We start from the raw sequence: 15343 nt of genomic DNA, 5'->3' as shown, positions 1-15343 counted from the left end.
AAGTCAATCGAATGGAAGTAGAGAACAATTTAATTTGATGTATTTTTTAATTTTTTGTGGTACGCGGGCCTCTCACTGTTGTGGCCTCTCCCGTTGCGGAGCACAGGCTCCAGACGCGCAGGCTCAGCGGCCTGGCTCACGGGCCCAGCCGCTCCACAGCATGTGGGATCTTCCCGGACCGGGGCACGAACCCGTGTCCCCTGCATCGGCAGGCGGACTCTCAACCACTGCGCCACCAGGGAAGCCCAAAGTGATGTAGTTTTGAAAAATAAGTTAGGTAAAGTGGTATGCTCTAATATTTAAATTCAGGAGCATAATATAGAGAGATACATAGAATTTCCAACCATTTTATGATGCTTGAGGGAGAGAAGTGAAAGGAAATGGGGTGGAGAAAGTTAATGTTAGGGCAAGGAGCTGATAATGTCAGGCGAGAGAAAACCATGTGAAGCTATACAAGAAGCAAAGAGCCAAGCGACTGACCAAAGCAAATGCAAAACACCTTTTATAGTCTGGGAACCCTGAGGGGAGAGTAAGAAGATCCTCCTTTCTAACAACAGCATTCTTGTCATAGTTGCTATTATACTAAGAATTTTCTAAATCATTCTCCTCTGGAACTCGTATCTGCAATAATGGTTAGAATTCCAGGCTCTGTTACAAAGGTGAAAAATGATAGGAAATACGGGGGACACATGTTCTTCAAGCTTCAGTCATTTATGGCAGTGTCTGCTGGGTGTAAGACACTCTGCCAGGTGCTTTGTGCTGTTATCTTTTTTATCATATGGTAAAATATACACAACATAAAAGTTACCCTTTTAGCCATTTTAAGTGTACATTTCGTTGGCATTAAGTACATTCATGTGTGTAACCTCACCACTTTTCATTTCCAAAACTTTTTCATCATCCCAAACAGGAACTCTGTACTCATTAGGCAGTAATTCTCCATTACCCCTTCTGCCCCATAACCTCCTTTCTTCTACTTTCTTTTTTTTTTTACATCTTTATTGGAATATAATTGCTTTACAATGGTGTGTTTGTTTCTGCTTTATAACAAAGTGAATAGTGAATCAGTTATACTTCTACTTTCTATTTCTATGAATTTGCCTGTTCTAAGTACCTCATACAAGTGGAATCACATGATATTTGTCCTTTTTTATGTCTGGCTAATTTCACTTAGCATAATGTTTTCAAGATTCATGCATGTTGTAGCGTGTATCAGAATCGTATTCCTTTTTAGAGCTGAATGATATTCCATTGTATGGATATGCCACATTTTGTTTACCCATTCAGACGTTTATGAGCACTTGGGTTGTGCATTATCTTTAATAATCCACGTAGTTCCCTTTAAACTCTGCTTGCCTACCCCTCTTGCCCAAAATGCCCCAGCTTGCAACACTTCTCATAGGTCATGATCCAAGAGAAAAGAGTTGGAATCTCTGTACTCTGCGGTAGAAACACTACACACTCCTATTGGCAAACATCTCGCTCCACTCTTGACTGTTCATTTACTTAACGAAAAATTCACTGTCTGCTGTACTCCAGTGACCAGTGACCAAAGGACTAGCCCCGGTTCCATTTCATATGGCACCTTTATCCAGTATCCTGTGGGAAGTCAGCTGGCTGCTCATGCTTCAGGTTCATCTCCTCACCTTCTTTTTTATTCATAATTTTCAGAGATCTGACTGATAATGATACAACTATACACAGTTACAGTTATGGCTGGAGCAAAGAATTCACTACATGTACAGAGTCTCTACCCCCTACCTAAGCAACTGCATGTATGTTGCACAAGTGTCAGACTGCCTGATTTAAAGCAGGACGGAGCAATTCATTGTAACCCAGGTCTACGCTGTACTTAGAATGTTAGCCAAAATCTGGCTTTTATACAGTATATAAATAGTTATTGAAGTTAAATGAGGTGGGAAGTCGTTAACTGTTCATATGGTCATTGACATGGTAAATGTTATAATAAACAGTAAATTTTTCCTGTTTAAAAAAGTAAACCATTCCTGTAAGAAAGGAATAATGTAAAAGCAACATCTTAAAGACTTAATAGGTCTCAGGCACTTTGGGAAGCTCTTATCATGCATTAACTCATTTCATCCTTGTGACGACCTTCTGATACAGGTGTAACTGTTCTCCTCATTGCCAGTTAGAGCCACAGAAGCATAAAGAGGTGAAATAATTTGTCTTGAGCTGACAGCTAGAAAATGCCAGAATCTAAAGTCAAGTGCGGGTCTCTCTTGTATCAGAACTGGAGCACTGTTTAACATACTGTAAGATTGTAGTTTGTTTTTAGCGACGATTTCTCTAGTCTTGGATTTCAGCAGTATTAGGCACTAAGTAAATATTTCAGTCATAAAAGAAAAAGAGAAACTTTTAAGAACCTCTCAAAATCTCTTTTTATATGATAATCTGATTTTTTAGACCTGTTTATAGTATGGTGGTTTTTAATTTGTGAGTGACGAAATTGATTACGTAAGTTGTTCAAATTAATCTGGTGTGTTTACAGGTGGTCGCTGTATATGGAACTTTATCTGATTTGCTTTCTGTGGCCAGCAATAAACTCGGCATAAAAGCCACCAGTGTGTATAATGGGAAAGGTGGACTGATTGATGATATTGCTTTGATCAGGTAACCTTCACCTTTTTATAAGCCATCTACAGTGTGCCCTCAGCTTCTTGGTGCTATGCTGTTTCCCTTAAGCAGTATTTAATCACTGTTAAGAATGCAGGATTTTGGCAAATGATTGCCTAGAATTTGCTCTTTGGAATTTAAGTAATTTGCACTTATGATGCATTGATCAGATAGAAAACCCTGAATACATTCCAGTATACTCATAGTCTTTCTGCAGAGTTCACATATGGCTATGAGGAATCTCTATGTTACTAGAAACGGATCTAATAAGACACGAATTTTTAATACTAGAAACTTAATTGATCTCTTTTATATGCTACTGCTTATTGTTCAGTTCATTTCCTAAGAATGCTTTGAATTTTATAAGCGTTTACAGAGACCTGCTTTGGTGAAAACTTGCTAAATAAGATAGCATTTTAACTAGAGTTAACTCACCAGTGATCCACCACAGTAGTGGTTTTGGTTTGTTTGTTTGTTTGGGGTTTTGTTTTTTTAAGTATGCCAGGCATATTTTAAAACCAATGTCCAGTTCACCTCATTCCATCCTCTTGGGATCATAGAATTTTGGAGCAGGAGGGGGCTCAAAGAAGATGGAATGGGAACACAAACTAAGTACTGACTCTGTGCCAGTTAAGTTGTATTTGCTTTGCCCAAGTTACCTCATTTAATTGGCAAAGCATGGACTTTTTATTTATCTTTTTGGCTGCAAGGCATGTGGGATCTTAGCTCCCTGACCAGGAATCAAACCCACACCCCCTGCGTTGGAAGCGTGGAGTCTTAGCCACTGGACTGCCAGGGAAGTCCCTGCATGGGTTTTCTAAAATTGATGTTGTGAAGATAATGATGTTCTAAATTATGGTAGTATAAAAAGTTTAATATTCAGTTAAACCCAGGTCAGAATAACCTTTCAATATAACATACTGCCTTTAAACACTTCTAGTCCCTTTGTTTTATAAATGAGGAAACTAAACATCTGAGAATTTAAATGACTTACCCAGGTCATACATTTAATAGTTGATTTTTGTCAATTAGAGGAAAACAAATTTTCATATTAGTCCTAAAAAGTTAACTGGCATGGTGAACAAGTAGAAAAGATTATAGACTTAAAAGATAAAAATTTTAATTCCAAATAAATCAGACGAGTTTCTTAGTTTTTCAGTATCTATCTCCCAGCTTCTATGTGTTTCTATGGATAATTGAATGATTTATATCAACCTAAATTTCTCCTTAACAAACACAGACTCTGCTTCCAAGAAAAATTCTATGTGTTCCTGTGATGTCTTACAGAAATATAATTTACATTCTTATAGAAATAAAAATGTCTACAACATAGGTCGTAATTGAAGAAGGTCATAACTGAAGCCTTCTGAACTATAAAATATCTACCTATTTAGAACTCAAACTGGTGGTTGCCAGAGGGGAGGAGACTGGCGGGGTTGGGTGAAATAGGTGAAGGGGCTTAAGAGGTACAGACTTCCAGTTATAAAATAGATAAGTCACAGGAATGTAATTGGCAGCACAAAGAATATAGTCAGTAACACTGTAATAATTGTGTATGGTGACAGACGGTTACTAGACTTATCGTGGTAATCATTTCATGTATTTTGATTGTCAACTCACTATGTTGTCACTTGAAACTAACATAATATTGTGTGTCAACTATACTTCAATTAAAAAAGAGCTAGGACAAGAAATAGTATATATTTATATTATATCTACCTGTTTAATAATTTGTGGTTCACAGTACAAGCTCTGATCATTTATACTAATCGTGCGGTGGGGTGGAGCAGGGAAGGAGGATATACACTGATAATCCAGATTTTTTAATTATGGGTATTCATTTACATTTAGGTGAGTATAGTGGGTGAGTGTTTACAGCAGAGTTATTTCCAATTATATTCTTCTTAGATTTAACATGAAAATTTATTTTCATTTCCAAAGCACAAAACAGCTGATGATGTGGCAGAAAACCCTAATAAATTATTTAGGGTTATAGAATTAAAGTGAGAGAAGAAGAGTTGGCTATAGCTTTAATCATATCCTTTGAACATAACATTCTTCAGTAGTATATTCTTCAATTGATAAGAAAGCTGAATTCACATAATTTGTATAGTGGGTTCCGTTTGTTTTTTCCACTTCAAAAGTACTTTCATGTGCAGGATCTTCTTTGAATTTAAATCCAGAGGCAGTTAAGTCAGGGGGTTAAGCACTTTGAATTTTATAAACGTCACAGAGACCTACTTTGCTGAAAACTTGCTAAATAAAATAGAATGTTAAGTAGAGTTAACTCATCAGTGATCCACCACAATAGTGATTTTGGTGGTTTTTTTTGGTTTTGGTTTTTACATACCCTCGGCAGATTTATCTCTTTGAGACAAGTGTCTAGTTCACCTCATTCCATTCTCATCAGATCATAGAATTTTGGAGCAGGAAGAGGCTTAAACAACCTGGGTTTAAACAAAAAACACTGGAACTTGGTCAACTTCTTTGCCACATAGATAGCAAAACGGATCTTCTACATTATTCTAAGGAATAGTTCCTCTAGTCAACAGATAATTAATGTGATTTCTGGATTTTGATGGTGGCTTTTTAAATTTTGATTTCCCCAGGGATGATGATGTTTTGTTTGTGTGTGAAGGAGAACCATTTATTGGTAAGTGACTTCCTTAAAAGCCAATTTTGTCTGCCGAAATAAAGATGAAATGGCAAATATTTTACATGGCTTTACTAAGCTTAACATTAAAAAGTGTCTTAGAGCAGTATTCAGCTCTTCATACCTTTTTTGATTCTGCATTGGGGGTGTGTGTGAAAGTAAATTTCTAACTTGAATTAGATGATCATATTTTAGTATGGATACCTCATCTTTTACGTGCTGTTAAAAGGCTCTGGATGTGCACATATTCATTAATTATGACATGATAGGGTGGTTTTGATTTTAGAACTATAACTGTTTTGTTTTGAAATTTTCTCTTTGATAGTAGTTATCAAAATCTCTGTTATGTTACGTATTTTTTAAGCATATATTGCTTGAAAAAGTAATGTTTGCCAGTCATTCACAGCAGTTAAATCAGTCAAAAATGCCTTGGTAGCAACCACACACACACACACACACACACACACACTACCCTTCAGTTTCGAAGAAAGCTTATACAGTGTATATCTCAAAGGAAAGAGCCTGAGGCTTAAATAAATATTCTTTAACGAATATTTGATATATTTAGTTCCAGACCATCACACCCTGAATATTCAAGTATTTCTTTAAGCCTTCACAATAATTGTATTTGGTGAGTGGAGGTAGTACTCAAGATCATCACACAGCAGCTTAGAAGTAAATGCATATTCTCTGTTTCTGCCTTAAGACTGAACAAAAAATTTTTCTCATCTTTTCTTACCCATTAGGCTAACAGAGTGGGTTGGCAGGCAGTGGTCACTTAATTGGTTCATTGCATACATACAAACAACAAAACAAAAAGTGATTGATTAGTGTTTTTTGTTTTATCATTACAAACTTTCAGAGTTAAAAATATTTGGTATGTTTTCATCCTCTGCATTTATCTATACCTAGATTATTTTACTTTTGGCCAGTGGAAATCCCTTCATGTTCTTCTTCTATTAACACAACCCCATTAGTCTTTTCCTTAGTATCTGGAATAACAAAGTGTTCATCTTATACTTCTCTTGTCCTAAACCCAAATCAGTGGTTTTTTTCTTGGAAGCCTTGATTTCTTTTAGTGGCAAATGTCATTTTAAGACCCAACCTGGGTGCTGGGGAGGCTCGCTGCTACTGGGTTCGTCATGATTACTAGGCTTTTTGGTGAACAGAGTTGGAAATACATGGCTAGCTAGAGGATAAAATTCATATATAATAAATATTATATGATATAAAGCTTTATATCACATATAACATATAAATAGATAAAATATCTCATGGGTTCATACTAATACTTTGGTTTATATTAGGATTATAAGATTTTTATTTAACATCTTCTATCTTACATCTATGTCTCCTTTCTTGCATATCAGTAATCCTGGTTTCCAAGGACATAGGGAGTGATGGAATTGTAATGTCACATAATTACTCATTTCCTTCATCCTACACAAAATACACATAAAAGTTTCAATAATAATCCCAATACTTTGAATACCAATGTGACTACTGAAGACAGTTAAACATTTTTTTAATATGCTCATTCCTTTCTTTCCTTACTTAAAAAATAATCGTATTGTTTATCCATTGTCAAATATTATTATTATATACTATATACATACACACATATACACACACACCATTGTATACTATACTCTCTCCCTTAAAACCATCACTTAGTTTTACTCCTCCAGTCCTTAAACTGATGCCTCAAGTGGTTGTCTGAAACTTGTTCTCTAGCAGATTCTTTATAAAGAACTTGTGAGAACTATATTCTCTGACATCTTGCATGTGGCTTCTATACCTGAAAGTCAGTTTGACTGGTCATAAAATCATATGTCAGAACTGAACAAATTTCAAACTTTAATGATATGTAGTTTATTGTATTTCAATTATACCTCAATTAAGTTGTTAAAAAATCCTTGGTTCATATTATTTTTCTTTAAATATCTTAAATATGTTACTGCATTTTTTTTCTGACATAGAGTTTGGTGTCAAAAAAAAATCTGATCTTTCATAAGTGATTATTTTTCCTAGCTCACCCAAAGGATTATTCTCTTTCTTTACAGTAATTTTACTGTACTTTAAATTGATTTACTGTACTTTTAAATTGATAAATTTTAGTATACTATTTCTGGGTATTCTGAGCTGTTCTGGGTTGAATCTCTCAGTTATGTGGTGGGCCCTTTCAATATGTAGTTTCACATCTTTTTTTTTTTTTTAAATTTCAGATAAGTTTTCTTGAACTTTATGTATTTATTTTGTTACCATGCTTTGATTTTCTCCTTTCAGGACTCCTATTGTATATGTGTTGGATCTTCTACACTTGTCTTCTATATTTGAAATCTTCTGTTAAATCTTTTTCATCTCTTTCTTCATTTCTTCTTGATTTTTAAAGCTTTCCTCTTTTCAATTTTTATTTTCCTTAAGGCATTATCTGTGGTGTTCTTTCACTCCTGTGTTTCTTCTAGTTTAATCTTCATTTCTGAAATGGTTTTTATTTCTAATTCTCTCCAGAGTTCTCTTGCCTCATTTCTGAATTTTGTGATTCTGGTTTATGTTGCTTTTTCATACCTTGTATTATTTACTTCTTTTAGCATATTTGGAATATTATAGTTTACCTATTTTGTGGCCATTTCTTTCTGGCATATTTTCATTATCTATAGGGATGTAATTCTTCCTATTCTTTTAATAATCTTGTATGGGATTTTCTGTTGCTCATTTTTACATGAAATTAGTTTTCCTTAACTTGAGAAGGGAGCCGACTTAGGAAAGTTTTTGTAATTTCATGGCTCTAGGTGTCCCTTTTATGTTGTTTTTATGAAGTATTAAAAAATATGGAAGTCACCTTCTAATATATTTTGGTTCTGCTTGACCTTTTTTGACTTTTATCTGGACTCCTTTTCCTTTTGTCTCTGTTGTCTCTGTTCTGTTCAACTTGGATTCTTTTCCCAACATCTTATCCTCAGTGTGGGACTTTGTCCTAGGTGGGAGCTTTGGCTGGGTGGGTTTTGAGAGTTCGTTTTCAGCCTCTTCAGATCTTACTGCAGACTGCTTGAATCACCCATGGTTGGAGTGGGCACACCCCTCCCACTTCCATTCGGCTGTTCTCAAGTAGACTTGCTGAGTTTTGAAGTGAGTATTTATGGGCTACTTTGGAATTCTTATCATCACATACCCTGTTGTTTCTGTCAAGGATGCTTCTTCTGTCAAGGATGTTGATGCCATGCTTCTCTTCTAGTTGTCGGTGTTGGCGGGATACCTTATCACCTAGTTTTGTTTTAGATACTGTCTGTGGGTATAGGGCTTGCTGTCCTAGTAGCTCTGGCATGCTTTTATGTGTGTGTTTTAGTTTAAAATATTATACTATTGCCACCTTCCCCAAACCCCCCCCCAACTTAATGTTTATTTTTTCTACATGTCATCTCTAGACCCTCAGACAGATTCTAAAGTACCGGAAGTGTTGTCAGGATCTCACACAGACTGGCTAACATTAAATGTTGGAGGGCGGTACTTTACAACCACACGGTAGGTGCACGTGTATGTGTGTGTTGAGTGGGTACTATGTACTGTTGGTTCTTTCCTTCAGTTTGCTGATGTCCTTAGAAGATATTCCAGTGCTGCTTAAATATACTATGTGATTTGAAGCCAATATTTAGAAAATTTTTTCTAAGAGTAGAAAATGGTTCACAAGTCATTCCAGAGGAAGCATGAAAAGCATGAATTTACTGTTTTTAGAATATGCTTTTAAAATATTGAGTAATATACATGCAACACAAGTAAAAAATTAACAGTATTGAAATTTGTAGACTACAACTGCTTATACTAAAGGCATAAGAAAAATGTAAATTTCGATCAAGAAAATTGTTATACAGTAGCTTGCTAGAAGGATAGATCAGCATTGAAATTAAAGGCAATGAAATCAATATTTAAATCAAAGGAAGTGCCAGATGAGAAGAGATTTTGATAAATGGCAACTTACTGCACATTTTTGTTTCCCAGCATCACTCCTCCCAGGTTATAGCATGCATCTTTTTGAGAGAGCAGCTGGGATCAAGTATACTCTTGACTTAAATATGTTTGTTTATAAAGACAAATGGAGAAATCAATTTTTTTCCCTGAATTCTTAGGAGCACTTTAGTGAATAAAGAACCTGACAGTATGCTGGCCCACATGTTTAAGGACAAAGGTGAGTGCAGTGAGATCACATTTTGTGTGATCTGTTTGTAGTTGTATTGACTTTATAACTCCTGTCCTTCTGTACTTTTTAATGGAATAAGTAATTTTTACAAGAGTGAAAACTTACTGGTATGTTATGCAGTTTTCCTTCTATAAATTTCTAACTTTGTTTTTTGTTTATGGGGGGGCTTTCTTCATTTTAATGGTCCCACAGGTGTGTGGGGAAATAAGCAAGATCATAGAGGAGCTTTCTTAATTGACCGAAGTCCTGAGTACTTTGAACCCATTTTGAACTACTTGCGTCACGGACAGCTCATTGTAAACGATGGGATTAATTTATTGGGTGAGTTTTCAGTGTAATTCCTCACACTTTTTAGGATTTGTATTTTCTTTTCACTTAGTAATGTATATTTTCATAAAGTAAAAGTATCTTTTCCATTTTTAAAACTAAATGTTTTTACATGCATATGAGTGTAAATATACACTCATATATCTACACAGGTAGATAGTCTTTCAGGTATACATCTACCCCATACATTCCGATTTTAGATTCTAAATAGATTTAGATTTCATCAGTAAGGACGCTAAGGGATTTTGTTGTTTTTGTAAATTTTTTAAAAAAAATTTTATTTATTTTTGGCTGCTCTGGGTCTTCGTTGCTGCATGTGGGCTTTCTCTAGTTGCAGCGAGCGGGGGTTACTCTTCGTTGTGGTGTGCAGGTTTCTCATTGCGGTGGCTTCTCTTGTTGCGGAGCATGGGCTCTAGGTGCGTGGGCCTCAGTAGTTGTGGCACGTGGGCTCAGTAGTTGTGGCGCATGGGCCACAACTGCTCTGCAGCATGTGGAATCTTCCCAGGCCAGGGCTTGAACCTGTGTCCCTTGCATTGGAAGGCAGATTCTTAACCACTGTGCCACCAGGGAAGCCCCGTTGGAAGATTTTTAATTACAGTTTCATCATTACTTGTGATAGGTCTGTTTATATTTTCTGATTCTTCCTGGTTCAGTCTTAGAAAATTGTACCTTTCCAAGAATTTGTCCATTTCTTTGTGGTTGTCCATTTTGTTGGCATATAATTGTTTGTAGTAGTCTCTTACAGTCCTTTGTATTTCTGCGGTGTCAGTTGTGATTTCTCCTTTTTCATTTCTAATTTTACTGATTTGCATCCTCTCACTTTTTTTTTCTTGATGAGTCTGGCTAAGGGTTTATCAATTTTGTTTATCTGCTCAAAGAACCAACTTTTAGTTTTATTTATCATTGCTATTGTTTTCCTTTTTTCTATTTCATTTATTTCTGCTCTGATCTTTATGGTTTCTTTCCTTCTACTGACTTTGGGTTTTCTTTGTTCTTCTTTCTCTGGTTGCTTTAGGTGTAAGGTTAGTTTGTTTTTTTTTTTCTTTAGGTGAGATTGAATTCTATAAACTTCCCTCTTAGAACTGCTTTTGCTGCATCCCATAGGTTTTGGGTCGTCATGTTTTCGTTGTCGTTTGTTTCTATGCATTTATTTCTTCTTGGATTTCTTCAGTGATCTCTTGGTTATTTAGTAGCACACTGTTTAGACTCCATGTATTTGTGTTTTTAACAGTTTTTTTCATGTAATTGATTTCCAATCTCATAGCGTGTGGTCAGAAAAGATGCTTGATATTTCAATTTTCTTAAATTTTCCTAGGCTTGATTTGTGACCCAAGGTGTGATCTGTCCTGGAGAATGTTCTGTGTGCACTTAAGAAGAAAGTGTATTTTGCCACTTTCAGGTGGAATGCCCTGTAGATATCAATCAAATCTATCTGGTCTGTTGTGTCATTTAAAGCTTGTCTTTCCTTATTTATTTTCATTTGCATTGATCTGTCCATTCGTGAAAGTGGGTGTTAAAGTCTCCTACCATTATTGTGTTACTGTCGATTTCCCCTTTTATGGCTGTTAGTGTTTGTCTTATGTATTGAGGTGCTCCTATGTTGGGTGCATAAATGTTTATAATTGTTATACCTTCTTCTTGGATTGATCCCTTGATCATTATGTAGTGTCTTTCCTTATCTCTTGTAACAGTCTTTATTTTAAGGTCTATTATATCTGATAGAAGTATTGCTACTCCGGCTTTCTTTTGATTTCCATTTACATGGAGTATCTTTTTCCATCCCTTCACTTTCAGTCTGTATGTGTCCCTAGGTCTGAAGTGGGTCTCTTGTAGACAGCATATATATGGGTCTTGTTTTTGTATCCATTCAGCCAGTCTGTGTCTTTTGGTTGGGCCATTTAATCCATTTACATTCAAGATTATTATCGATATGTATGTTCCTCTTACCATTTTCTTAATTGCTTTGGGTTTGTTTTTGTGGGTCCTTTTCTTCTCTTGTGTTTCCACCTAGAGAATTTTCTTTAGCATTTGTTGTAAAGCTGGTTTGGTGGTGCTGAATTCTCTTAGCTTTTGCTTGTCTGTAAAGCTTTTGATTTCTCCGTCAAATCTGAATGAGATGCTTGCTAGGTAGAGTAATCTTGGTTTTAGGTTTTTCTCTTTCACCATTTTAAGTATATCCTGCCACTCCTTCCTGGCCTGCAGAGTTTCTGCTGAAAAATCAGCTGGTAACCTTATGGGGATTCCTTTGCATGTTATTTTTTGTTTTTCCCTTGCTGCTTTTAATATTTTTTCTTTGAATTTAATTTTTGTTAGTTTGATTAATATGTGTCTTGGTGCGTTTCTCCTCTGGTTTTTCCTGTATGGGAGTCTCTGCACTTCCTGGACTTGGTGACTATTTCCTTTCCCATGTTAAGGAATTTTTCAACTATAATCTCTTCAAATGTTTTCTCAGACCCTTTCTTTTTTTCTTCTTCATCTGGGAGCCCTCTAATTTGAATGTCCGCTTGTTTAGTGTTGTCCCAGAGGTTTCTGATATTGTCTTCAATTCTTTTCATTCTTTTTTCTTTATTGTGCTCCTCCGCAGTTATTTCCACCATTCCATCTTCCAGCTCACTCATTCGTTCTTCTGCCTCAGTTATTCTGTTTGATTCCTTCTAGTGTATTTTTCTTTTCAGTTATTGCATTGTTCATCTCTGTTTGTTTGTTCTTTAGTTCTTTAGATCTTTGCTAAACATTTCTTCTATTTTCTCAATCTGTGCCTCCAATTCTGTTTCCGAGATTCTGGATCATCTTTACTATCATTACTGTGAATTCTTTTTCAGGTAGATTGCCTGTTTCCTCTTCATTTATTTGGTCTTGTAGGTTTTTACCTTCTTCATCTGCGACATAATTTTTTGTCAACTCATTTTGTTTTTGTTTTGATGGGTGGGATTGTGTTCTGGTTGTTTGGCCTGAGGCTTCCAGCACTGGCATTTGTAGGTGGTTGGGTAGAGGTGAGTCTTGGTCCCGACATGAGGACCTCTGGGAGACCTCACTCCTATGAATATTCCCTGGGGTCTGAGGTTCTCTGTTAGTCCAGTGGTTCAGACTCGGAGCTCCCACTGCAGGAACTCTGGCCTGACCCCCAGCTCATGAACCAAGATCTTGCAAGCCGTGCGAGGTGCCAAAAAGACAAAAGAAAAAAAGGAGCAGAACAGTAAGAAAGAGTAAATAATAAGATTAGAAAACTAACAGCTATCTTAGAAAGAATGAAAAAATAAAAATATAGATGAAACAACAACTGGAAGGTAAAACAGGACCATAGTAGTAATAAAGAGGAGGGGGGGAAAATGCCAGAAAAGGCCTTGTTTGTGGGGGGGGCGGGGCTTAGGTCGGGGTGTGGTTTAGGCGGTGGACGGGGCCTATGCTTAGGACCCACAGGGCCAGAAAAGGCCCTGGGGCAGGGTCTTAGACTCAACACAGCAGGAGGGGCCCAGGAGTGCCTCTGGCCCTGGAGGGCAGACGACCAGGTCCAGGACCCCAGCATGCTCACTGAGCCCAAGTGGGTGGGGGAAGTCCCAGAGGGCCCCTCCCCATTGGCCTCTCTTCTTCTCCCTCCCATGTCCACAGCACCCACGCGGCTAGCAGTGGCCCCAGAAGGCAAGGGACCAGACCCGGAAGCCCAACAGGCTTCCTGGAGCTGAGTGGGCAGGGGAAACGCCTGGGTTGCTTCCCCTGATCCTCCAGCCCCGAAGCATCCCTTGCCCCGTCCTCCTCTCCTCCCCTTCCCACCTCCTGCCTCCCTCCTACGCTCCCAGGACCAGCGTGGCACAGAGGGGGCCTCAGAGGGTGGGGGACCTGGCCTGGGACTCCAGCCGGTCTCCTAGGCTGAGTGGTCTTGGGAAACACCCGCCACACCTCCCTGATCCTCTGGTCCTTGAGGGTTCCCCCCACCACTGTCCACCTCTCCTCTTTCCCCCTTCTCCCTCCCATGCCCCTAGGACTCATGAGGCCAGAAGGGGCCTGGGAGAGAAGGGGGCCCAGGAAAATGGAGGACCAGGCCCGACAGCCCAGTAGGCTTCCCAGGCACAAGTGAGTGCGTGAAACAACCTCCGTGCCTCCCCTGGTCCTCCTATCACAGAGGGCCCCTCCCGCATCCACCTCTCCCCTTTTCCAACACCCCTGCCTCCCTCCTACGCCCCTACAAACAGCATGGCCCAGAGGGTGCCTTGGAGGGTTGAGGACCCTGCCTGGGAGACCTACATGCTTCCTGGCCAATTGGGCAGGGGAAACACCTGATTCTCCGAGCCCCTGAGGGTCCCTCCAGGCATGGGAACCCCTCCCCCCCTTCCAAGTCACCCCTCAGGGGTGCCGGTCCTGTCTGGCCTTCATTTCTCCTCCCCCCTTACTCCCCCCATGTTCCTACCTGGTCACTCGGGGGTTCCTCCTATCTCCTTGGGCATTGAGGTCCCCCACCAGCATCTGGCAGGCGTCTTAGTTGTGGGGAGACATGAACTCCGCGTCCTCCCCCCCCCACCATCTTCTGTAGGCTCTTGTTTTTTTAATCCACTCTGCCACTCTGTGTCTTTTGATTGGAGCGTTTAGTCCATTGACGTTTAAGGTAACTTTTGATAGATAAGTATTGCTATTGTAGAGCTTGTTTTCCAGTTGATTTTTGTATTTCCTCTTTGTTCTTTTTTCTTCTTGTTTTTCCTTTCATCGTTCGATGATTTCCTTTTGTATTATGCTTGTGTTCTCTTCCTTTTGTTTTTGTGCATCTATTGTATATCTTTGATTTGTGGTCCCCCTGTTTTTCGAGTATATTAACCCCTTCCTATATGTACTTGCTTTAGAATCTATAGTGGTATAACCTCAAACACATTCTAAAAGATAACCTACATTTTCTTACTCTCTTCCCCCACTTTTTATGATTTTGATGTCCTCTTTTACATCTTCATGTTTATCCTTTTGCTGTTCATTGTGGTTATCATCACTTTCACAAAAAAATTATTTTATTATTATTTTTTAAAAATTTGCATACTGGCTTATTTATGTGATTTACTTTCCAATTGTGATTTTCCTTTTCCTCTAGATTCTTCTTTTCTACTTAGAAAAGACCTTTCAATATTTCTTTTAGGGATAGATTTAGTATTGCTCTATTCCTTTAGTTTTCGCTTGTCTGAGAAATTCTTTCTCCTTCTATTCTAAGTGTTGATCTAGCTGGGTAGAGTATCCTAGGTTGCAGATTTTTCCCTTTAAGTACTTTGAATATATCTTGCAGCTCCTTTGTGGACTGCAACATTTCTGTAAAGAAATCAGCTGATAGCCTTATGGGGGTTCCCTTGTAATTATCCCTTTGTTTTTTCTCTTGCTGCCTTTAGAATCCTCTCTTTAACTTTTACCATTTTAATTATAGTATATCTTGGTATAGATCTGTTTGGGTTCATCTTGTTTGGGACCCTCTGTACTTCCTGTACTTGTGTATCTGTTTCCTTCGTTAAGTTTGGGATGTTTTCAGCCATAATTTCTTCACATACATTTTCAATCCCCTTTTC

The 15343-nt window shown here is 38.0% G+C and overlaps 1 protein-coding gene across 1 annotated transcript in view; it reads left to right on the top strand.

Annotated features, from left to right (window-relative positions):
• KCTD9 (potassium channel tetramerization domain containing 9) overlaps positions 1–15343 on the top strand; it is a 60943-nt gene that overhangs the window by 8130 nt on the left and 37470 nt on the right. Inside the window, exons 2-6 of the mRNA XM_060155709.1 lie at positions 2510–2631; positions 5244–5287; positions 8713–8809; positions 9412–9470; positions 9675–9803. Coding sequence (XP_060011692.1) covers positions 2510–2631; positions 5244–5287; positions 8713–8809; positions 9412–9470; positions 9675–9803 — 451 coding nt within the window. The remainder of the gene's footprint in view (positions 1–2509; positions 2632–5243; positions 5288–8712; positions 8810–9411; positions 9471–9674; positions 9804–15343) is intronic.

The sequence above is a fragment of the Lagenorhynchus albirostris genome, chromosome 7, assembly GCF_949774975.1.
Source record: "Lagenorhynchus albirostris chromosome 7, mLagAlb1.1, whole genome shotgun sequence".
Lineage (NCBI taxonomy): Eukaryota > Metazoa > Chordata > Mammalia > Artiodactyla > Delphinidae > Lagenorhynchus > Lagenorhynchus albirostris.
Note: the sequence above shows the minus strand (reverse complement) of the source record. Positions and strands in the feature narration are given on the sequence as shown.